The 25,908-nt window shown below is 35.2% G+C and overlaps 1 protein-coding gene across 8 annotated transcripts in view; it reads right to left on the bottom strand.

The window, feature by feature from the left end:
• The window catches only part of EVI5 (ecotropic viral integration site 5), a 227,002-nt gene that overhangs the window by 89,034 nt on the left and 112,060 nt on the right, over positions 1 to 25,908 (bottom strand). For 5 of the 8 annotated variants that reach the window (XM_043460636.1, XM_043460635.1, XM_043460632.1 and 2 more), the window contains exons 11-13: positions 24,230 to 24,283; positions 22,330 to 22,362; positions 21,631 to 21,777 (exon numbers count right to left, since the gene is read on the bottom strand). In XM_043460636.1, coding sequence (XP_043316571.1) covers positions 21,631 to 21,777; positions 22,330 to 22,362; positions 24,230 to 24,283 — 234 coding nt within the window. The remainder of the gene's footprint in view (positions 1 to 21,630; positions 21,778 to 22,329; positions 22,363 to 24,229; positions 24,284 to 25,908) is intronic. The other 3 variants (XM_043460637.1, XM_043460639.1, XM_043460638.1) reach the window with 2 other exon arrangements.

Below are 25,908 nucleotides of genomic sequence, written 5' to 3'. Positions count from 1 at the left end.
AATCAAACAAAACTTTGTTATTTATTAATTTCATTGTTAGTTACTCCTTTTTTTTATGGCACTTTAAAAGGCACATGTGGCTCACATTATATTGATATTAGACAGCACTGATATAGACTACAGAAGACAAGTACAAATTTACTGAAAATTTTATTTTAACCTAATAGGAATAAAAATAAGGCATCTATAATAACGTAAACCATCCTAAATCCCAAAAGAACAAAAATGTATTTGCTGTTAGAAATGTACTGATCTCTTTAAATATACTCATGAAAATGACTGCTAGAAGCAACGATGCTGCATAAAGAAATTAACCATGAAAGGATGAAACTCTTCCATCTCCTTTCCTACTTTACACCAATGTAGCTATTTAAGAAATCCCCTTTCGAACTTGTTTGTACACAAAGATGTTCAAAAAGGTGTTTATTCATCACTATAAAAGACTTCCTAAAATAAACTATCACTTCACATTTAATTCAGGTAGTAATTACTACATGATTAAAAAATAGTGACAACTCAAAATTCCAAAATAAGAGTCACAGAGAATAATCTCCTACTGAACTAACATAAGTAAATAATGGGTCTTTTTACTCTTTAATATCTTAGGAACAAAAGAGATATCAAATTAAAACTATTTAAAAACTATTAAATACTTAATTAAAATATACAGTACTCCTTTGCCCAACTCAAAAAGTTACATGTTTTAAAAATGCACAGTTCACCTACTGGGCAAATGAGAACTTTTAAACTCAGTTTTAAATCTCCAAGTTACTTTCTGATACTATTAAAATAATATTTCAATATAAGAAATAGATCTGCAATAGGTATATCACCTTAGCAAATACTTACCTTACCAAACAGAAAAATGACACAGTTTTAGAATGGCTGCATCCAAAATGCAGGTGTCATGATTTTTGTTTTAATTAGATCACAGTTATTTTATGAGTAATACTAGAATCTTTTGCCTTTAATTTAAAGCTCTGACAACAGTAATTCAGGCTTACTTGTTAAGACTCTATTAGGAGGGCCCAAGGAACACATCAAACCCAAATGGCCAATATGAGAATGGAATCATTGATTTGGTGTAAACCAACCCATCCAACCAAGTGTTAAAAAAAAAAAAAAACTACTAATATTGGGAACAAATTTTTAGCAATAAAATTTACAAAACTTCTAATCATCCTCTATTGTTCAAGGGATTCACTCTACAGTGTACATGTTATTTCTCTTCTCTCCAGTTTGTTCCTCAATCCACTACAAACTAATTTTAGCCTTCAACTCTTGATGAAACTGCTCTAATCACTAACAGTATTAATATCCAATAACAATATAAAAGCTCAATGGAAAGCCCTTTTGTTCAGCTCTTAGCTTCACCAGATAGTCTACGGAATTTAAAACAACTGACCACTCACTAAAAATTTCTCCTCCCCTAGATTCTGAGGTGTTACCCTTTCATGGTTTTACTTCCTATCTTCTCTGTCTGCTCCGTCAGTTCCACTACTTCATTATAAACATGTCTGTGTGTGTATGTGTGTATATGTGTGTGTGTCAATCAGCAGGCCTCAGGGTTTCTATATTCTGTATTTTCTCTCAATCTTTCTGTTAATTTTCTTATTTTGTAGATTCCTCCTATGTGATTTCATCTATTGTCTAATACAGCCCATACAAAGACATTATCAGATACAATGTATATCATATTTTTACTCTATATAATTTTATATAGACAATGGATGAGATCACCAAGGAAGAATCTGCAAAATAGTTAAAAAAAAAAAAACCAAACAAAGTGGGGGGAGAGGAAGAGGAACATACAATAATGGAACTCTAAGGACAATAAATATAGATAGAAATCGACAGATATACAGATATATAAAGAGTGACGACTCTCAAGTCCATATTCTCACCCTGATCTTTCTAATAAACTACAGATTCATATTCACAACTTCCTACTGGTTTTCTTTGTCTGTTTAGCCTCACACTCACCTCACATTCAACCTTTCAAAACTGGGCTCCTTATTTTTTCCTTCTTATATGCTAAGGATCCCATCATCTAATAACCATCCAAGTAAAAACTTCCCCTATTATTATATCAACCCACACCAAATCAATCACCAAATCTTAGTTTTTCTTCCAGCTACCTCTTGAATTTGTCTGCTCCTTTCCATTTTCACAGTCATTGTTTTTATTTGTGCTCTCATCTTTCTTTGAACTACTGCAATAGTCTTACATACATGACCATCTAACTATTAATTACAGTGCTTAGTGGGTATTATTTAATATAGGCACACCTCATTTTATTGCTCTTCACTTTATTGCACTTTGAAGACACTGTTTGTTTGTTGGTTTTTAAATAAGTTGAAGGTCTGTGGCAACCCTACTTCAAACCAAGTTTATTGGCGCTGTTTTTACAACAACATTTGCTCACTTCAAGTCACTGTGTCATATTTTGGTTGTTCTCACAATATTTCAAACTTTTTCATTATTATTATTTTTGGCTTGTGATCAGTGAGCTCTGTTTCTATTGCAATTGTTTTCAAGTGCCATGAACCACACACCATTTAAGATGGTGAACTTAACTGATAAATGCTGTGTGTATTCTGACGGCTCCACTGACCAGCCAGCCATCCCCCGCATTTCTCTCCTTTTCCTTGCGTTTCCTTATTCCCTGAGATACAACACTGTTGAAATCAGGCCATTTGATAACCCACAATGGCCTCTAAGTGTTCAAGAGAAAGGAAGAATTGCATCTCTCTCATTTTAAACAGAAAGCTAGGAATGATCAAGCTTAGTGAGGAAGGCATGTCAAAAGCCAAGATAAGCCAAAAACTAGGGCTATTGTCCCAAACATCCAAGTTGTGAATGCAAAGAAAAAGTTCTTCAAGGAAATTAAAAGTGCTACTCTACTGAACACATAAATGGTAAGAATGTGCAACAGCCTTACTGCTGATAATGGAAAAAGTTTTAGTGGCCTGGACAGAGAATCAAACCAGCCACAACACTCCTTAAAGCCAAAGTCTTACCCAGAGCAAGGACCTAACTTTCTTCAATTCTATGAAGGCAGAAAGAGATGAAGAAGCTGCAGAAGAAAAGTTTGAAGTTAAAAAGAGACTGATTTATGAGGTTTAAAGAAAGAAGCTATCTCCATAAAATAAATGTGCAATGTGAAGCAGCAAGATCTAATGTAGAAACTGCAGCAACTTATCCAGAAGATTTTGGTAAGATCATTAATGAAGGTGATTACGTTAAACAATAGATTTTTTATGTAGATCAAACAGCCTCCTATCAGAAGAAGGTGCCACCTAAAGCTTTCATAGCTAGAAGAGAAGTCAATGCTTGGCTTCAAAGTTTCAAAGAACAGGCTGATTTTCTTGTTAGGGGCTAATGCAGCTAGAGGCTTGAAGTCGAAGCCAGTGCTCATTTACCATTCTGAAAATCTTAGGACCCTTCAGAATTAAGCTAAATCTACTGTCTGTGCTCTCTAAAAATTAATGACATAGCCTTGATGATAGCACACTTGTTTATGACATGGCTTACTACTATAAGCCCCACTGTTGAAGCCTAATGCTCAGAAAAAGATTCCTTTCAAAATATTACTGTTCACTGACAGTGCACCTGGTCACCCAAAAACTCTGATGGAAATGTAAAATGAGATTAATGTCTTCATGCCTCCTAACACAACATCCATTCTGCAGCCCAGGGTTCAAGGAATAATCCTGACTTTCAAGTCTTATTATTTAAGAAATACATTTTCTAAGGCTATAGCTGTCAAAAAAGAGCCATTCCTCAGATGGATCTTTGAAAAGTAAACTGAAAACCTTCTGGAAAAGATTCACCATTCTAGGTGCTATTAAGAAAATTCATGATTCATGGGGAGAAGTCAAAATATCAACATTAACTGAAGAAGCTGATTCTAACCTTCATGGATGATTTGGAGGTGTTCAAGACCAGTGGCAGAAGTAAGCACAGATGTAACAAAAAGAGCAAGAGAACTAGAGCTACAAGTGGAGCCTGAAGATGTGACTGACTTGCTGCAAACTCATGGTAAAACTTGCACGAGGAGTTCCTTTTCATGGGTAAGCAAACAAAATGCTTTCTTGAGATGGAATCTACTTCTGATGACTATGCATGAGGATTACTGAAATGACAACAAAGGACTGAGAATATTACACATGCTTACTTAATAAAGCACTGGCAGGGTTTGAGAGTATTGACCCCAACTGTGAAAGAAGTTCTACTGTGGGCAAAATGTTATCAAACAGCATTGCATGCTACAGAGAAATTTTTCATGAAAGGAATCAAAATCGCTGTAACAAACTTCACTTTGCCTTTTTAAAAATATAAATTGTCAATCTTCAGCAACCACCACCCTGGTAAGTCAGTAGCCATCAACATTGAGGCAAGACCTTTCACCAACGAAAAGATTACAACTCACTGAAGCCTTAGATGATGGTTAGCATTTTTGGCAATAAACATCTTTTAATTAATGTGCATACATTGTTTTTCTTAGACATACTGCTACTGCATACTTTATAGGCTATAGTACAGTGTAAACATAACTTTTATATGCACTGGGAAACCAAATAATTTGTGTGACTCACTTTTTGTGATATTTGCTTTATTGCAGTGGCCTGGAACTGAACCCACAATCTGAGGTTCACCTGTATTTTATGTTACAGCTCACACTAAATTGTAGTAGAAGCATTTACAATTTTGCCACCCGGCCCAGGTAGGTGTTTTCTTTCCCTTTTGTACTGAGACTAAAGGAGTTTTAATTCCATGTTTATTAGTACAAACATGTTAATGAAAATTATACAAGCAGTGATACACTTAAACAGAGTATTCAGAATAAATCTAACTTCACTAAGCCAATTTCATCTCATTATCAATTTTTGTATATAGCAACTAGCTCTATTCAATTACATTCATATGCATTATTGAACAAAAATGCTTTTATTAGGATCAGTTCTTAGTACTGATATGGACTCACTGGAGATTCTGCATTAGTGCTATGACTTGGGGGGTTAGGAAAAAAAACTAACATTTGTTTGGTTGAAATATGGACCAAAGGGTGGTCCATGGTGAATGAACTGGAAATGTTGGACATGCCTTGGTTCAATGTAAAGAAAGGGAAAACTGGTGACAAAGAAATTGGGGAAGATGTATGGAGACATACCTTTCTGAATATGCTAAAACTGTGAAGATGCTGCTTCCCACGTGAATGCTCGCCAAAGGGTGACCTCAGCAGAGAATTTTTTTTTTTTCCAGCAGAGAGTTTTAAAAAATCAGTTGAATGGATAAGATTCTGATTTAGGCTCTAAGGTAAGTGTGGTCCAAAATTTCTTGTGGCAAGAGCATTCTCATTCTTCCCTTCTAGGCTGGACAAATCACAAAAGCCGCAGTGTTGCCCTATTTAGATGAAAGAAATATAATAATATCTGCTTCTTACACTATGCTCTCTGCACTATGAGGTCAGTTCCAGCTCATCTCTGAAAACTGTAATACTATTTGCTATTGAGCACTAAAAAGTTCTGTTTTATTTTTTGTTTCTTGTTTTTCACTTTTGGAGTCAAATATTTTTCATTGCTTGATAGAGAAAGTGGGAAATTGTGCTCTCCAGTTAGAGGAATAAAAGATTTCAAGTCATTAAAAAAAACCTCAATTGAATGGGATGACCCATTCTGTGGATACCAGTCAGCCTCTATCCTCAGAAAGCCCAATAAGCTGATGACCAATGGCTGGAACAGAGATTATACATGGGCTCAGCAAAATGGATTTCTACTCACCACGGTGATCTGGCTACTGCCACTGCTAAGTGTCCAATCTGCCAGCAACAGAGATCAATACTACACCCCTGATACGACACCATTCCCTGGGGTAATCAGCTTACTACCTGGCAGCAGGTTAATCATATTGGACCACTTCCAAAATGGAAGGGACGTTTTGCTCTTACTGGAATACACACTTACTCTGGATATGAACTTGCTTTCCCAGCATGCAATGCTTCTGTCAAAACTATCATCTGTGGAATTACAGAATGCCTTCTCCACCGTGATGGTATTCTACATAGCACTGTTTCTCATCAAGGAGTGCACATCATAGCAAAATAAGAACAGCAATGGGCCCATGCTAATGGAACTCATCAGTCTTATCAAATTCCCTAATATCAAGCAGCTGGACTGACAGAATGGTGGAATGACCACTTGAAAACTCATTTCCAGTGCCAGTTAGGTGGCAATACAAGACTGGGACAACGTTCTCCAGAAGAATGAATATGCTGTGCATCACTGTGCAATATACAGTGTCATTTTTCTCCCATAATTCACAGATATAGGAATCAAGAGGTGTAAGTAGGAGTGACACTATTACTGCTACAGACTCACCAACAAAATGTTTGCTTTGCAACATTATGTTCTGCTGGTCTAGATTTCTTAGTTCCTGAGGGAGGAATGCTTCCATGGAGAGACAGTAAACTGGAAGTTAAGGCAAACCACTTTGAGTCCTCATGCATCTGAATTAGTAAGTAAAAAAAGAGAATTACGGTGTTGGTTTCACTGACTGATCACTACCGAGTAGTCCACTACACTACAATGGAGATTTGGAAGAATATATGTGAAACATAGGAGATCCTTTCAAGTGTCTCTTAATATTATCAGGCCTTTTAATTAAGGTAAAAAAAATTACAATAATTCAATTCAGGAAGGATTGCTTATGGCCCAGATCCTTCAGGATTCAAGGTTTGGGTCAACCCACCAAGCAAAGAACCATGAACAGCTGGGGTGCTTGTTGAAGGTAAAGGAATAGAGTGGGTAGTGGAAGAAGGTAGTTACAAATGCTACCACATGATCAGTTACATAAATGAGGACTGTAACTGCCATGAGTATTTCCTCCTAATTTTGCTATGAATGTTTTGTTTTGAATATGTTTGAATTTGTTTGAATATGTGTGTTTTCTTTCCTCTCTTGTTCTCTTATCATGTGATATAAGATGCACTGACTTTATATTATAGCATTTAAGTATTGTTAATTTTACTGTATACCCTGTAATTAAATTACAAGATATCAAGAAGAGAAAACATTACTCAAGAACTTTACCACCTCTTCTGGGGAAGGCATTAGTACATTTCTGGATATGCTCAGGATATAACTGTATGAAGTTATGCAGAATTATGACCTTATTGTTTTCTTTACCTGGATTAAGTATAGATTAATGAGAAACACATGGGTGCCAAATTGACTAAGGCTGGACTTGTGATGGTTAATTTTCATCAACTTGGCTAGGACATGGGATGGCCAGATTAGACATTACTTCTGGGTGTTTCTGTGAAGGTGTTTTCAGATGATTTAGTAGACTGCCCTCCCAACGTAAGTGGGGACCAGCCATTCTGTTCAGGGCCTTAATAGAACATGTAATAGAAAAAGGAAGGATTCATTCTGTTCCTGCCCACTGCTTGAGCTAGGACGTTAGTCCTCTCCTACCCTTGGACTGGAATTACCTTCATTACTCTGCAGAATTCTAACACAAGGTAAATTTTATAAGTAAGATTAAATTTATTCATTATAGAGGTTTTACTATTCTTGCTTGGTTTTGGTCCCTTTCATCTGGCTCAGAGCTTCTGCAATTGAATTCTCTTATTTGCTATTTATTTCTACATTTTGAATTCTGCTGTTCAAAACTGTGCAGATCTAAATTTGATCAGGAAAATGATATACTTCTGATAAAAAACTTCACCTTTCAGTTTTAGTCTTTTAAGTTTTGGTTATTATTGTTAGCCATTTATGCCATTGACCAAAAATGCTGGTCAGTCAGTCAGTTCAGTCGCTCAGTCGTGTCCGACTCTTTGCGACCCCATGAATCGCAGCACGCCAGGCCTCCTTATCCATCAACAACTCGGGGACTTTACTCAAACTCATGCCCATCAAGTTGGTGATGCCATCCAGCCATCTCATCCTCTGTCGTCCCCTTCTCCTCCTGCCCCCAATCCCTACCAGCATCAGGGTCTTTTCAAATGAGTCAGCTCTTCGCATCAGGTGGCCAAAGTACTGGAGTTTCAGCTTCAGCATCAGTCCTTCCAATGAACACCCAGGACTGATCTCCTTTAGGATGGACTGGTTGGATCTCCTTGCAGTCCAAGGGACTCTCAAGAGTCTTCTCCAACACCACAGTTCAAAAGCATCAATTTTTCGGCGCTCAGCTTTCTTAATAGTCCAACTCTCACATCCATACATGACCACTGGAAAAACCATTGCCTTGACTAGACGGACCTTTGTTGGCAAAGTAATGTCTCTGCTTTTTTTTTTTTTTTTTATGTCTCTGCTTTTTAATATGCGATCTAGGTTCGTCGTAACTTTCCTTCCAAGGAGTAAGCGTCTTTTAATTTCATAGCTGCAATCACCATCTGCAGTGATTCTGGAGCCCAAAAAAATAAAGTCTGACACTGTTTCCACTGTCTCTCCATTTATTTCCCATGAAGTGATGGGACCAGATGCCATGATCTTAGTTTTCTGAATGTTGAGCGTTAAGCCAACTTTTTCACTCTCCTCTTTCACTTTCATCAAGAGGCTTTTTAGTATTCCATTTGAATGCAGAGTTCCAAAGAATAGCAAGGAGAGATAAGAAAGCATTCCTCAGCTATCAGTGCAAACAAATAGAGGAAAACAACAGAATGGGAAAGACTAGAGATCTCTTCAAGAAAATTAGAGATACCAAGGGAACATTTCATGTAAAGATGGGTTCAATTAAGGACAGAAATGGTATGGACCTAACAGAAGCAGAAGATATTAAGAAGAGATGGCAAGAATACACAGAAGAACTGTACAAGACAAGATCTTCACAACCCAGATAATCACAATGGTGTGATCACTCACCTAGAGCCAGACATCCTGGAATGTGAAGTCAAGTGGGCCTTAGAAAGCATCACTACAAACAAAGCTAGTGGCTGTGATGGAATTCCAGTTGAGTTATTTCACATCCTGAAAGATGATGCTGTGAAAGTGCTACACGCAATATGTCAGCAAATTTGGAAAACTCAGCAGTGGACATAGGACTGGAAAAGGTCAGTTTTCATTCCAATCCCTAAGAAAGGCAATCCCAAAGAATGCTCAAACCACCGCACAATTGCACTCATCTCACACGCTAGTAAAGTAACGCTCAAAATTCTCCAAGCCAGGCTTTAGCAATACATGAACCGGCAGAGGAACCAGAGATCAAATTGCCAACATCTGCTGGATCATCAAAAAAGCAACAGAGTTCCAGCAAAACATCTATTTCTGCTTTATTAACTACGCCAAAGCCTTCGACTGTGTGGATCACAATAAACTGTGGAAAATTCTGAAAGAGTGGGGAATACCAGACCACCTGACCTGCCTCTTGAGAAACCTATATGCAGGTCAGGAAGCAACAGTTAGAACTGGACATGGAACAACAGACTGGTTCCAAATAGGAAAAGGAGTACGTCAAGGCTGTATATTGTCACCCTGCTTATTTAACTTATATGCAGAGTACATCATGAGAAATGCTGGGCTGGAAGAAGCACAAGCTGGAATCAAGATTGCCAGGAAAATATCAATAACCTCAGATATGCAGATGACACCACCCTTATGGCAGAAAGTGAAGAGGAACTAAAAAGCCTCTTGTTGAAAGTGAAAGAGGAGAGTGGAAAAGTTGGTAGAATAATGAAATAATGTTAATCTTAATAATAACTACCACTTATTGAGCACTCATTCTATGCTAAGCATTATTCCAGAGGACCAACTCACTTAAATCTCAATAATCTTTTATTATATATAGGATAAAAAAATTTGTATTCTATACAGAAGTTAGGTAATTTTTAAAAGGACAGACAAATAGTGAGTGACAGAATTGGGATAAAAATGTCACTGTTAAAAGACATTGCTGTGCACTGTAAAATACCTGTTTCAATTTCCGCCCCCCACAGGGTGCGGGGGGGAACGTCATTTATAAAACAAGGAGTTTTGTTTCTCTTGTTTTTATTAAGCCTTTTAACTTAACTACCCCTAGTGGAATAAGAGATGTCAAGAAAGGCTATGGGTGCCACACAGTCTGAAAAACAACTGTAGTACATGTGGGCATTTCCAGCTGCTTATCAGGAGAATGTGCCATGAAGACAGTGGCTATGAAACAAGTGAACACTGGGGAACAAAAATTCTGAGTAGGAAACTTTTTAGCACGGACAGTCCACCTCACTTTATAGTTTTCCCAAACCAAATAGAAAAAAAAAATAATTAAAAAACAATGAAAATCTGGAAACCAACAACACAGAATTGAAAATTTTAAAACAAATCAACAAAAATTGGGCTTTTATATACGAGGTTGACTTGAGGTCAGGAAAAGAATGATAAACTTTCGAGAGAAGAATGAAATCAAGGGGATTCCCTGGTGGCTCACTGGTAAAGAATTTGCCTGCCAACACAGGAGACATGGGTTCTATCCCTGATCCAGGAAGATCTCACATGCCACAGAGCAACTAAGCCCCTCCGCAACAAGAGAAGTTGCTGCAATGAGAAGCCCACACACTGCAACTCGAGAGTAGCCCCTGCTCACCTCAACTAGAGAAAACACCGTGCAGCAACGAAGACCCAGCACAGCCAAAATAAATAAATAAAATTATTTTTAAAAATCATCAAAGCCAAGAGAAGCTCAAAGCGAGGTTTAATAACTATCATATTGAGCCCAAGCCCTGATCATTTCTGATGCAGTTGTTTCATTTTAAGATGTTCCTGTTACACTCACTATAAAACAGATTTTAAAGTTTATGATAACAACAATGATGATAGCAGCTAACATCTACTGAGTGCTCATTGTATGTCAGGCATATGCTAAGTGCTTTATATTCTCACTTAACCTAAGTAACCTAAAAAGACCCAGCAAGGGAAAAAGAAATTGGCAATTCTGTCAATTGGGAATATGGATTACAGAGTCCATATTCTTAACTTGCAAGCCATATAAAGGATAAAATAATACTTTTTAGAGCTTAACATATTGTTTTAATATGTGAAAGTATTAGTCCCTCAATCACGTCTGACTCTTTGCAACCCCACGGACTGTAGTCCACGAGGCTCCTCTGTCCATGGAGTTCTCCAGGCAAGAGTACTGGAGTGAGTAGCCATGCCCTTCTCCAGGGTATCTTCCTGATCCATGGATTGAACACTGGTCTCCTGTATTGCAGGGAGATTCTTTACCATCTGAGCCACCAGGGAAGAATTTTAATATGTACTGTTCTAAGAATTAGAGCTTCCTAGGTGGCTCTGCGGTAAAGACTCTGCCTACCAATGCAGGAGATGCCAGAGAGTCAGGTTCAATTCCTGAGTAAATAAGAACCCCAGGAGAAGCGCATGTCAACCCACTGGAGTATTCTTTTCTGGAGAATTCCCACAGACAGAGGTGCCTGGCAGGTTACAGTCCATGGGGCCGCAAAGAGTTGGACACGACTGAGTGACTAAGCACAGCACAGCACAGCACATGGTACATTCTAATGCTGCGGCTAAAGCACCTCAGAAAACTACTGCCACACAGGCACACAGTCCAGAATATGACGCTATGCAAAGCGATATCAGAAGATTAAAAAAATTTAAATAAAAAGTTGTATCTTGCTCTCCCACCCAGCATACGATCCCAAAAGATGTTTGTAATCCTCCCTACCACATGCTCCATGTAGTCTTTGTTTTAAAAAAAATCCAAGCAATATGGATGCCCTATTTAAAGATTTGCCACACTAAACTTTTTTGAAAAAATGGTATATCATTTTTTAAATGATTTATTTCCAACATCTGAAAAATTACATACATCCTTTAAGATGGAAGATCATCTCTGATTATTTTTATACTCAAACGCAAGATACTCTGATGAAAAAAATGCTAAGAAAACAACTATTTCCATTAAAGTGAGCATTCGTTTATTATTTAGGCTGAAAAGAAAAGAATACATATGAATGTAAAACATTTAATCTTAGACTAACACCAAAATTATTTTGGAAGAAAACTTCTGTTCAGATTTCTAGGCATACTGACCAACACTGTAAGAATTCACCAAGCTTAAAAAGTTGGCTTAAAGCTCAACATTCAGAAAACTAAGATCATGGCATCCGTTCCCATCACTTCATGGCAAATAGATGGGGAACAATGTAAACAGTGGCTGACTTTATTTTTGGGGGCTCAAAAATCACTGCAGATGGTGACTGCAGCCATGAAATTAAAAGACGCTTACTCCTTAGAAGGAAAGCTACGATCAACCTAGACAGCATATTAAAAAGCAGAGACATTACTTTGTCAACAAGGGTCCATCTTGTCAAGGCTATGGTTTTTCCAGTGGTCATGTATGGATGTGAGAGTTGGACTATGGATGTGGACTATAAAGAAAGCTGAGCGCAGAAGAATTGATGCTTTTGAACTGTGGTGTTGGAGAAGACTCTTGAGGGTCCCCCTTGGACTGCAAGGAGATCCAACCAGTCCATCCTGAGGGAGATCAGTCCTGGGTATTCATTGGTAGGACTGATGTTGAAGCTAAAACTCCAATACTTTGGCCACCTGATGCGAAGAGCTGACTCATTTGAAAAGACCCTGATGCTGGGAAAGATTGAGGGCAGGAGGAGAAGGGGACAACAGAGGATGAGATGGTTGGATGGCATCACTGACTCGATGGACATGGGTTTGGGTGAACTCTGGGAGTTGGTAATGGACAGGGAGGCCTGGTGTGCTGCAATTCATGGGGTTGCAAAGAGTTGGACACGACTGAGCGACTGCACTGAACTGAACAGAACACAGTCTATTTTGGATTTTTAGGAAATTTAAAGAAATTTACCAATAATTACATGGCTTTTAGAAATTAAATGGCTTTTTCTTGAAATGTCACCAAAATACAGTTTAAGTTTTTATTGTGCAGGAAAAGATGTTAGATATTAACTTCCATATTCATAAAGAAAAACAAATCCACTAGGTAAAATCAGGTGTTGCACAATTCTAAATGCTGCTCAACAAACACATTTTCTAAAATAAATTATCTAAAAAATTTCACAACTTGCACTAACAGTTTTTTGTTTATTAATGTTTATTCATATGTTTATTCTAAGTATAATTAGTTTTTATTCCTCACACCAAATCCTTGATTATTAAAATTATCACATAATTATTTCATATTTTCTTCTAGAATTATAGGAAGAGGAAGGAAGATCAAAAGAAATCTTGCCTAGCCTCCTGTTTAGAACCTCCTGGTACAACGGTCCCAACCATCTGAAAGGCAGTCACTTCAGCAGTCAACAACGTTAACTGTTACAATCCTTCTTGTATACAGTGATCCTAGCCAATAAACTGATGGACAAAGATTACTTACTCAGGACACCTGAATGATAAGCAGTCGTGTGTAGAATAAGAAGTTTTTAAATATTAATAGATCAAGCAAGACTCAGACAGTAGATCTCTCAGGAAAAATCATCCAACATAAACACATCTGTGCCTCATCACACTCAAAAGGGACAAAATATTACTGGATCATTTCTAACTCTACGGGCTTCCTAAGAAAACTGATGTGTAACACTGTATAACAAATACGTCAAGGAATAGTTTAATCTAAATGCTTGGTTTTATCTAATGCTTAGTTTAATGTTTATCATTTAAAATTACTAAATGAAAGTAAATTTTATTTAGTAAATACTAAGTAATAAATTAACACAGATCATTGTACAGCACAAGAAAATATAGCCATTACTTTGTGATAACTTTAAATGGAGTAAATATGTTGTATACCTGAAACTAATATTGTAAATCAACTGCATATTTCAATTAAAAAATTATAATAAAATAACATCATTTTTGAAAACCAACAATACCAGATTCAAAAAGCCAGCATGAAATGGAACCAGTGACCTGTTAAAAGACATTTACTCAATAGTTGTGTACTGCACAAATGTTTTTTAAGGATATACTCAAAATCTATTAAAATTATACTAAAAACTGCCACTCAAACGTTTAATATATATCATTGTATCAACTGCATTAAAATCATTAAAAATTATATGAAACATCAAAACAAATAAAAGCACATGAGTCTGGAATGATACAAAAGTATTCAAAGTAAGTAACAGAGAGAGATTGAAAGGGGAAAAAAAAATCTCTTTTACAGAGAAATATTAGCTAACAGAGTAGGAAAAAATGAGAAAATATGGAAATCACCATCTTGGAAACCTAATCAGAGGATGCTAAAACCACTAGGTAATAGGTGAACAGAGGACAAGATATTTATTTGGTACAAAAGTATTTCCCAGTATATTAATTATTGCAAAGAAGAAACCATACCTTTACAAGGGAGAGGGTGTGCGGTAACCAAACTTAGCATGACAAACAAACTCAGCTTCACTAAATAATGGGAACTTACATTATGGGATTCCTGATTTAAAGCAAAGTTCACAACATCACCTATAATCTAAATGTTAAAGATATTTAACTGAATCTAGTTTATAGAAAATATGACACCACGAAGAAGGAATCAGACAAATCCAGGGTATAAGACAAGACAAAATTAGTTACATATGTAAAAAGCCAACGTTATCCCTAAATGGGCTATTGTTTTTTCTGTCTTTAGTCAGTCTAGACAGTTTTATCAACTTCATTGATGATTTAAAAGAACCAGCATTTCGTTTCACAGATTTTCTCTATTTTTGTTTTATACTGTTTTCAATTTCATTAATTTCTACTCTCTTTATACTTGTTCCTTCTACTTGCTTTAGGTTCAGTTTTCTCGGACAAATCTGGTTTCTTAAAGTAGAAGAATAGATTGTTGGTTTGAGACTTGAATTTCATTTCCTAATATAAGCATTCAATGCTATAAATTTTTCACTAGCCAATGCTTTAGGTAGTCATTTTTAAGTAATTGAGAGGTGATTTTAAAGCTTAATGATGTTGAGGATCTTTTCAAGTGTTTGTTGCCTTTTGTATATTTCTTTGGAAAAAGGTCTATTCAAGTCTTCTGCCTACTTAAAAAAATGTCTTATTGAAATACAATTGACATATAACATTATATTAACTATAGGTGTATAAAATCATGATTCGGTATTTATGTAAATTGTGAAAGGATCACCACAATGTCTAACATTCGTCACCATACGCAGTTACAACTTTTTTGCACTTTCAAAACCTATTCTCAGCAACTTTCAAATATGCAATATAGCATGGTCAACTATAATCACCATGCTGTATATTACATTCCCATGATTTATTTATAACTGGAAATTTCTATCTTTTGATTCCCTTAACCACACTTCACTCATCCTCCCATCCCTGAAACCACCAATCTATTGTCTCTATGAGCCTGGTGGACTTTTTTGGGGTTCACATATAAGTGAGTCATGTGATATGTGCCTTCACTATCTGACATTTCACTTAGCATAATGCCTTCAGCGTCCATCTATGTTGTTGCAAATAGCAAGATTTCATTGTTTTCGTGGCTGAATAATATTCTAGCATGCAGGGGTGTATCATGTGTGTTTATGTGCATCATTTTATCCATTCATCCATTGGTGGACACATACGTGGTTTCCATGTCTTGGTTGATGCTGTATAATTCTCTGTTCATTCTAAAACTGAGTAGTCTTTCTGTTCAGAGTTCTCTATATATTCTAGATGCTAAACAATTAAATATGTGATTTGCAAATATCCTCTACCATTTTGTTGGCTGTCTTTTCATTTTCTGGATAATGTTCTTTGATACTCAAAGAGTTTACTTTTGAAGTTCAGTTTACCTGTTTTTTGGTTGTTGTTGTTGCTTATCCTTTTGGTGCCAAAGAATTCATATCTAAGAATCCACTGCCATATCTGAGCTCTGTTGTTGTTGCTTATCCTTTTGGTGCCAAAGAATTCATATCTAAGAATCCACTGCCATATCTGAGCTCATGAAGATTTATCCTTATGTACTTTAAAAGCACAAAGATGGCTGATAGCCATTTTGAATAATTTTTTAATGTGGTGTATGACAGGAGTCAAAGTTTATTTTTTTGCATGGGGATATCCTGTGTTTCCAAGAACCATTTGTTGAAGAACCTATTCTTCCTTATCAATTGGTCTTGGTATCCTTTTTTGAAAATCAGTTGGCCATAGATGTATGGGCTTATTTCTGAACTCTCAATTTCTACTTCAGTGATCTATATGTCTATCTTCTTGCCAGTACCATATTGTTTTGATTATTCTAGCTTTGTAGTAGGTTTTCAAATTGGGAAATGTGAGTCTGCCAACTCTGTTCTTTTTCAAGATTGCTTTCCCTATTTAGAGCTCTTTGTAATTCCATGTGAACTTCAGGATGTGTTCTCATTTCTGTAAAAGACTGATAGGGTTAATAGAATTAAATCTATACATTATATTAGGTAGCTGCTGCTGCTAAGTCGCTTCAGTTGTGTCCGACTCTGTGCGACCCCATAGACGGCAGCCCACCAGGCTCACCCGTCCCTGGGATTCTCCAGGCAAGAACACTGGAGTGGGTTGCTATTTCCTTCTCCAATGCATGAAAGTGAAAAGTGAAAGTGAAGTCGTTCAGTCGTGTCTGACTCTGTTTGACCCCATGGACTGCAGCCTACCAGGCTCCTCTGTCCATGGGATTTTCCAGGCAAGAGTACTGGAGTGGGTTGCCATTGCCTTCTCTATATTAGGTAGCACTGACATCCTAATAATATGAAACTTCCAATACATGAACATGGGGTCTTTCCATTTATTTATGCCTTAATTTCTTTCATCAACAGATGAATGGATAAACAATGATTCACAGTCTTCAGTGCATAGTCTTTCATCTTCCTAGTTAAATTTACTCCTATGTACCATAATGAATTATCACTTAACATCTACCACAAGGATGGCTATTTTTTCTTTAAATAAAAAACAGTAAAGAAAAAAAGCAAAGCAAAGAACAGGAGCTGTTGAAGATGTAGAGAAATTAATTGGAACCCTTGTACATTGCTGGTGGGAATGTGAAATGATGCAGCAGCTGTGGAAAATAGTCTGCTGAATCTACAAAAAGTTAAACAGGGAATTACCATTTGAGGCAGCAACTCTGCTTCTAGGTACATACTCAAAAGAATTAAAAGCAGGGACACAAACAGATATTTGTATGTTAATGATCAATGATCACAGCAGTATTATTCATGACAACCAAAAAGTAGAAACAACCAAAAAGACCGTAAACAGATGAGTGGGTAAACAAAACATATACATATACAAAGGAATATTACACAGCCACAGTAAAAACTTCAGAAATTCTGATATTAATGCAATGCTACAACAAGGATGAGCCTTGAGAGCATTATGCTAAATGAAATATGCCAGATACAAAAGGATGAATATTATATGATCTATTTATATTATACAATGGAGGTTACCAAGGGTGAAGAGGTGGAGGTTGAAAGGAGAGTTATTTTTTAATGGGTATGAAGTTTCTGTCTGAGATGATGACGAAGCTCTAGAAATACAGTAGTTATTGTCATACAACAGTAAGTGTATCCAGTGCCACTGAGCTGAGCACTTAAATGGTACATTTTATGCTGTGTCTATTTTACCACAATGAAGAAAAAAAATTGTCAAGAAGAAAAAAAGTGAGTGAATATGTTAAGTCAAAGAAGCCAGACACAAAAGCCTCATACCTTACAATTCCATTTATATGAAATTCTAAAAAAGGCAAAACTACAGTGACAGAAAGCAGAAAGGCTCCCGGGAGTAAAAAGGTGAAATGAAAAGGGACATGAAGGAAATTGTGGGGGTGATGGAAATGCTCTATATTTTGACTGTGAAGGTTATACAACTAATGTCAAAACACATCAAACCATGTATTTTAATTTTAATTTGATGAATTCCATTGCATGTAATTTATTCCTCAATAAAGTTCATTTAAAAAATTAATGAGAAAGACTTGACATGGTTTAGCCTTATACAATCATTTTAGAAAAGAAAAGAAACCCAATCCTTGAGTATCCAAAGTCACAAAGCTAGCAAAACAGGATTAGATTTCAGTTCCCTATATGAAATCCAAAGCTATTTATATCATATAAAATGACACTACTGGCAGTAGAGGGTGGGGGTGGTGGTTGATTATATTGGTAATTCAATATCTCCTGCTGGAATAAACTTGAAAACCTTAGAGAATTTTGAAGACTTCATGATGTTATATTGGAAGGCTGTAATCAAGACATTTAGCAGTGTCAGTTGGTCAGTTTCAAGGAATAGTATTCTCAGTACTTTGCAAAGAAATTACTCCATTTGTCAAAATTCCAATAAGATTTTGTATCTTTGGATCTTAAATACATTCTGCCTCTGAAGCAATATCAAAAGAGACTAACTACTTTTCCATAAGCTCACCTCCAAATACTTAAAAATGACTATACCTATGATGATCTTTAAAACCTTCTTTAGTGGAATCTAAAAATATCCAGGGACTCCACATCTTCCTAAACTTGCTATAATACAGTCTGTAAACATTTCATATGAGTTTTGGTATTCAAACTAGATACAACACCACTAATTTTCTACAAGCTACTTAGAATTGGATTACTATATTTCTAGAAGACAATACTTGGGATTAGAGATGTGGGGAGTCTCATTATATTACTGGTAATTCCTGATTCTCAATCAATTTCAATTATGTTTTGTTACATAAAGCATCACTAAGATATATCTTTAAGATTTAAACTTCAAGACAAAAACTATAGATTTCTTCCTAAGAGATAATCTTTTAGTTTCTTATTCTGAACAGACTGTTTAAATATTTTAAAATCTTGACTCACCATTAGCATATTACCTACATTCCTAAAATATTTCACATACAAACCTTAAACATACCTTGTATATGAAGATTTAAATAATATATATTTGAAGCACAGGTTTAGGAGAGAAAGACCTCTGATATCTCTTCAATATGAATAGCCGTTTTGACACAGTCACTTGTAAAACCACTTGTTTACTATTTCCATCTGTATTTTTCTACTTTGTCAAGAATGGTATCATGAGAGAGACTACCAGTAACTTGTAAGAATTTTTGTTTACTACAGAAATAAAGTTAGTTTGTTATGACCCGACTACCAATAACTTGTAAGAATTTTTGTTTATTACAGAAATAAAGTTAGTTTGTTATGACTTATACAGAGTAAATTAGCTTTCAGTTAATAGAAGTTATTTTTCTATTTATTCACAAACCAGATGCTTCAGAAATTTTTAATGAAGCATTATCAAGGTCACTGATCTTTTGAGATATCCAGCCATTATTACTTAGCTGTAGTTGCCAACCTCAAAGCCTTTATTTTTTGTTTGTTTGTTTTGTTTTTCCATTTATTTTTATTAGTTGGAGGCTAATTACTTTACAATATTGTAGTGGTTTTTGCCATACATTGACATGAATCAGCCATGGATTTACATGTGTTCCCCATCCTGATCCCCCCTCCCGCCTCCCTCTCCATCCCATCCCTCTGGGTCTTCCCAGTGCACCAGCCCTGAGCACTTGTCTCATGCCTTTAGTATCTGTTATTTTGTAAGATCCTTTTTAAAAAGTAATATTCCTGTGATCATCCTGGAAGTTACTGATTACCCAGGGATATACACTTTACTTTGAAATTGAAATTTCAACCAAGGCTCTGATATTTTCACCTATTTTTGTGCATTGCTGTTTTATACGCCTGCTTTACAGTTTATTTCAGTTTAAGAGAATGCTTGCCTAGACGGTAACAAAATTGAAGGAGAGATTTGCTTTCTACTTGCTGTATCATAGGCCCTCAGTATGGGTCTATCTTGTCCCTGAATTAGAGTACAAAGATTCTTTTTGTTACACTTGACTATTTTCAAAAGCTTCAGTTCATTCTGGCTGTTTTTGTCTGCCCACTTAGCTCTTTCATTATAAACCAGTATTTTTTTATCTTTGATACACATCTATCCACAGGTCTTATTATTTGAAAAACTATGTAAAAAACTAATAATTCATGATTCTAATGTATTTTATTAAGACTGTAGCTTATACTAAATGTAAACATAATATTTATCTTTCCTCATGACAAAATCAGATTACACTGATAACTCAGTTCAGCTTATTTTTCAGCATGACCTCTCAATTCTCTTTTTCCTGTTTTTATGCTTTGATATTACTGATATTTCATTCAAAGACAAAATAAAACTGAGTTCCCATCTTTTTAGTACAGTCAGCCTTCCACAGCCACAGGTTCTGCACTTGCAGATTCAACCAACTGTGGGTTGAAAATATTCAGGAAAAAAAATTCCAGAAAGTTCCAAAAAGCAAAATTTAAATTTGTCATACAAAGGCAACCATTTACATAGCATTTATTGGGTTGGCCAAAGAGCTCGTTCAGGTTTGTAAGATGGTACAGACATACCTGAATGAACTTTTGGCCAACGTAATAGATTGTACTACGTATTATAAGTAACCTCGAGATGATTTAAAGTATATGAGAGGATGCATGCAGATTAAATGCAAATACGATGCCTTTTACAAAAGGGACTTGAGCACACAATAATTGGGTATCCTCAGGTGTCCTGGAACCAGTCTTCCACAGATAATAAGCAATGAATGTATTCTTTGACCACTCTTTTATTCAGTTTTTGGTAACCATATTCAACTAACATAATAAGAAAAATTGTATGTTTTTTTCAATTACCAATTTCTTTTTTTGTTTTTAGTTTTCTGATTTTCATGCTCAGAAGATAATACCATTTCTTAATTTTTCTGAATAAAAATAACATCCAACTTTGAAGTCATTCTCTTTGGTTTACATATAGCGTTCTAGGTTTAACACTTTTTCTTCCTATTCCTGTTACAATCCAACTCTTACTTGAAAACAGAAAGCTGAAATAAGAAATAATATATTCTCAAAGATAAACAGCTGGCTTTTCTTTTTAACTCTCATATAGTCGGGTTTTTTTTAACTTCCAAATTTTTGATTAAGATCACACTGGTCTGAATTTGCCAATGGAAAATAGTATCTAAGTTACAAAAGATACCTAAGGATAGTTCTATGAGCAGTAGCAGTTTACTACTGTAAGTTAGTTAACATAATATTTTTAAAATCCTTTTTTTTTTTCATTTTGACAATTTCTCTCTTCTGGAAAAAACTTAAGCATACAACTGAACCCATAATTTAATGTCCCGATGTATGAGGACTACAGTATTTCTAAGACATAAATCACCATATTATCAAAGATCTAAATGAGATATTACATATTTTCTATATGCTAGGTAGTATCTTATGTACACAATTAACAAAAACTGGCAAAAGATTTATGAATTAATCTTTTAATTTGTAAAATGAAAAAATACTTTTTATTAAAACAGATATCTAAAACCTAAAAAGCAGTTCTGATGAACACCACTTATTTTCTGTGACTTAAAACATAATGTAAGGAAACAAAATAATACCCATTTCTAACAAAACTGTGTAAACAGAAAAAAAAAAATGTTAGAACGAGGAGTCTTTAGGCCACAATAAGACCCCTAAGTATTATAAAACTTAAAATTGATTAAGAATTCAATTACAGAAGAAAACAAAATTGTTAAAAAACTAGAGCACAGAAGTTGTGCTTAAAAAAAAAAAGTTTAAAGGAAGGGGATGAGGAAGGTGAGAAAAAACACTACCAGACTCCTTACCCATTGCTGTTGGTGCTGGAGCTTCCTGATGGTATTTTCAGCTTGCTCCAGTTTAGCACTGGCCTCATCACTCTGCTGTTTGATGGTGGCCAGCTCCCGTTTTATGAGGTAGTTTTCCTCAGCCTCCTGGGCTCTTGTCACTTGTCCCTTAGGACATAATTTTTGTGTGTGTAAAGCAATTTAGGATAGATTCAAGAAAGACTGCCTTTGTGAGGTTTAATTACTTACTTTGACATGTTAAAAAAAAAATCATCTCAGAAAACAGAACAACCTAAGTAATCATTAGCCAGCAGCTTATTATTGCTCCAGCAAATTTTGGGAGACTCAATGAAAAATTCATCTGATAATCTTAAGAACAATTCCTCTTTCAGTCAATAAAAATTCAATTCATGCAATATTACTGTACATGCAGGACTAATGTTTTCAATGAATAGTGGTTAATTTTGCAAAATTCACTGATTGCCATTTTGGAATAAATACTTTAAAATAAGGTTAGCTCTAAAACGTGCAAAAGATGGGTTTATTTTAATAAAAGTAACACATTGTTATCAAAAATTAAGTTTACACCCATAGATACCACCCCGAAAATTATTTCCAGAAAAATGCATGTAAAATTGCATGCATTAAAATATGAATTTCTAGGTTTACGACTTCCCTTAGATGTTAGAGAAAATGCTTTAAAAAAAAAAAAAACTATACCTGTATCAATCTATCTGCCAAGGAAGCACTTTCCTACAAAAGGAAAAATTCAGATAGGAATATAAGAGACAGAAATAAAACAAAGGTGATAAAATTAGGAATAAGAAGAAACAACACATACCCAAATTCCACCTACTTTTCATTGCAGTTAAAATGAACATTTAGATTTTAAAATGGTTTTTTATTGTATGTATTTCTATTCTTAAAGAAAAATATATCAAAATAAAGATAAACGGGAGAACATCATGTACTTCTAGGAGAAACCAAACACAAATTCCAAGAGGGTTTTTTTTCATAATTTGGGACAAACCAATATCTTCTTTTTAAAGCATACTTTTAAAGTATTTTTAACATTATCCATATTGTCAAATCATTTATATGAAAGGGAGAAGGAATTTGAGTAAGCAATTCCACTTATAAAGTGTGACAGCAATTTGTGCAACAGCAACTTCCAAAGAAACAAAGCAAGGAAAACATGACAAATGATATTAATGAGCTCAGTTGTAATAAACTCTAGCAATAACAGAGTAAGTAAACATTGTGGTTATGGACTTTAATTGGTATCTATAAGTATTTACAGGATTCTAAGTGCTAAAGAACACACCCAGGCCAAATAAGCCAGCAAAAAAGTATTTAATTTTCTAGAAGCAAAATCCAAACTTAACATTTTCCAACAGCACCTTTATTATTCTCAAGCTTCGAGGAAATAAAAACACTTTCTCTGTGAAAATGTCTTACTCCAAAGATAAAAGACCACCTAGAAAGAGGTATAGTTTACTATAAACTGAATATTTAGTTTAAAAAATATATATATGTATATAAAATTAAAATGACTTAAAGACAATTAAGAGCACAACCTTTTGCAGTTACCAAAAAAGCAGAATTATCTTCAAAGCAACTCTAATAAGATGAAGGCATTATATCCTTAATATAATGTACCTGCAATTATTATACAACAAAAATACGTATGTAATAAAATCCTGTCCTTGTGCTATGCTATTTAACATGAAACCATCAATATTCCAAACAAAAGAAAAAATGCAAATAATCTGTATCTTCATTCATTTTGTTCCTAAATATTGACCAATCAATTTTCAGGGAAGATTTTAAGATATTTGGCAATATCATGAGGAGTATTTTTTAAACAACTAATTCTTATCTTTGGTAAAAATAAAAAAAAGCAAAACAAAAAACACACCAAGGGTTTGTGAATTGGGACATCTTTAATAAAACAAATGTCTTAGACTATGCTTTTATTACTCAATATATTCTTACAGCACCAGGAAGAAGACTACAAAAGACGTTATTTCAAAAGCATAATAAGAAAAATAACATAGAATTGCAACATCTACCCAGTTATTTTATATGAAATAGAGAGGAAAAGGAAACAAGTGTTATCAAAATAATTCTAAGAACCAAAAGGTTAGGCACAATTCCTGAACTGAAAAATCAACAAACTTCATGATGAATTTTTATGTATGGAATTAGTCATTTTGACTAAACTTTAAAGCAAGCCTAGGTCTTAAAGAAATCACTGCCACATTTAATATATGTCTGGACAGTCACAGCAACATTTGAAAGCCATTTTTAAAATACTACACAGAATGGATTCTCAATTAGGTTACCCCTGAAGAACACACTTTTGAGAGATTATATAATGAAAACAAGTAATATTACTATGTTATTCTATTAATAACCTTAGCTTGAAACTTCGACCTGAGAGTTCAAGGACTAGTAGTGATCAGTTTTACTGACAAGTTATTTAGTTTAGTAGGAAGCGATGCAAGCTAAGCAGTCAGTACCACAATTCTGGAGACGTGCTAGATTTTTGAGCCTTTATTTAAAGTAGCAAAGTTATTGTGAATTCAACAGACATTTACAGAAGTAGCAATTTACTTACTTTTTCTAACGTTTCAATGCGCTGTTTTAAAAGTCTATTTTCTGTTCGTAACCTCTGCAGAAAAAAACAAAGCTTTGTTTGCAAACATTCCTGAGAAGAAAAAATGACACCTGAATCATAGTCCATAAAATGTACCACCTTTAATAAACAGGAAAAGAGTCTAAGAAATGGCTACATTATCATCTGTGGAATTCTTAAAGGCTCAGAGTAAGAAATGCATGGAAAAGGAAATGACCATATTTATCATTCTGCCTATGTTTGAATTTTAAATATAAGCTAGAGTATGTTCAGAAATAATCTCTTTCTTTTCTGTACCTAGCAAAAGGACTCATAATCAGTATTTATTTTTTCTTTTTTTTTGGCCTCACCTTGCAGCTTACAGGATCTTAGTTCCTCGACCAGGGACTGAACCCAGGTCCTCAGCATTGAAAGCACAGAGTCCTAACCACTGGACTGCCAGGGAATTCCCAGTATTTTCTTACATGTCTTAACATCCCCATTAGATAGAAAAGATTCTAACTCATTTATCTCCTACAAAGACAACATAAATAATAGTCAATTGTCTATTATCAAATAAGAAACCTGAAAAATGTATAGGATAAATATCAAATTGTCAGTTTAAAACTAGATCAGCCTCCATTTATAATGTGCTGTACATGCAAAGTTGCAAATTTCCACTCTGAAAATATAATGAGCTATTTTCATCAAATGAATTATTTATCATGACTTGTTTCAAACTTAATTACTACCATTTTCCTATAGTTAAAAGTAAAACCTGATTAAAAAAAAAAACTCTGCACCTAATTATTCAATGCCCAACTCTCAAAACACTATCCAATTACTGCTATTAAGTATTAAACTAATATCCTATAAATTAGTGCAATCACTATGGAAAACAACATGGAGGTTCTCCAAAAATTAAAAATTGAGTTGCCATTTGATCCTGCAATCCCACTTCTGGGCACACATATCAAGCGTGTGTGCTTAATTACTCAATCATATCCAATTCTTTGTGACCCCATGGTCTGTAGACCGCCACACTCCTTTGTCCATGGAATTTTCCAGGCAAGAATACTGGAGTAGGTTATCATTTGCTACTCCAGAGGATTTTCCCAACACAAGGATCAAACCCACACCTCTTGCATCTCCTGCACTGGCAGGTGGATTCTTTACCACTACACCACCTGGGAATCCCCAAATATATCAAGAGAAAACTGTAATTCAAAAAGATATATGCACCACTATGTTCACAGCAGCAGTATTTACAATAGCCAACACATGGAGACAACCTAGACGTTCATCAGTAGATGAATGGATAAAGAAGATGTGATACACATACACAATGGAACATTACTCAGTAGCCATAAAAAAGAATGACACAATGCCATCTGCAACAACAAAGATGGTCACACTATGTGAAGTAAGTCAGAATGAGAAAGACAAATACCATATAATATCACTTATACGTGGAATCTAAAATACAACACTAATGAACATATCCATGAAACAGACACACAGACATAGAGAGCAGACTTGTGGTTGCTAAGGGGGAGACTGGGGATGGGAAGGGATGGACTGGGAGTCTGGAACTAGCAGATGCAAATTACTATATACAGGATGGATAAACAACAAGGTCCTACTGTATAGCAGAGAGGATTGTAGTTAATATCCTGTGACAA

Source organism: Cervus canadensis, chromosome 2 (assembly GCF_019320065.1).
Source record: "Cervus canadensis isolate Bull #8, Minnesota chromosome 2, ASM1932006v1, whole genome shotgun sequence".
Classification (NCBI taxonomy): domain Eukaryota; kingdom Metazoa; phylum Chordata; class Mammalia; order Artiodactyla; family Cervidae; genus Cervus; species Cervus canadensis.
The sequence above is the reverse complement of the archived record's forward strand: the minus strand, read 5'-3'. Positions and strand labels throughout refer to the sequence as shown.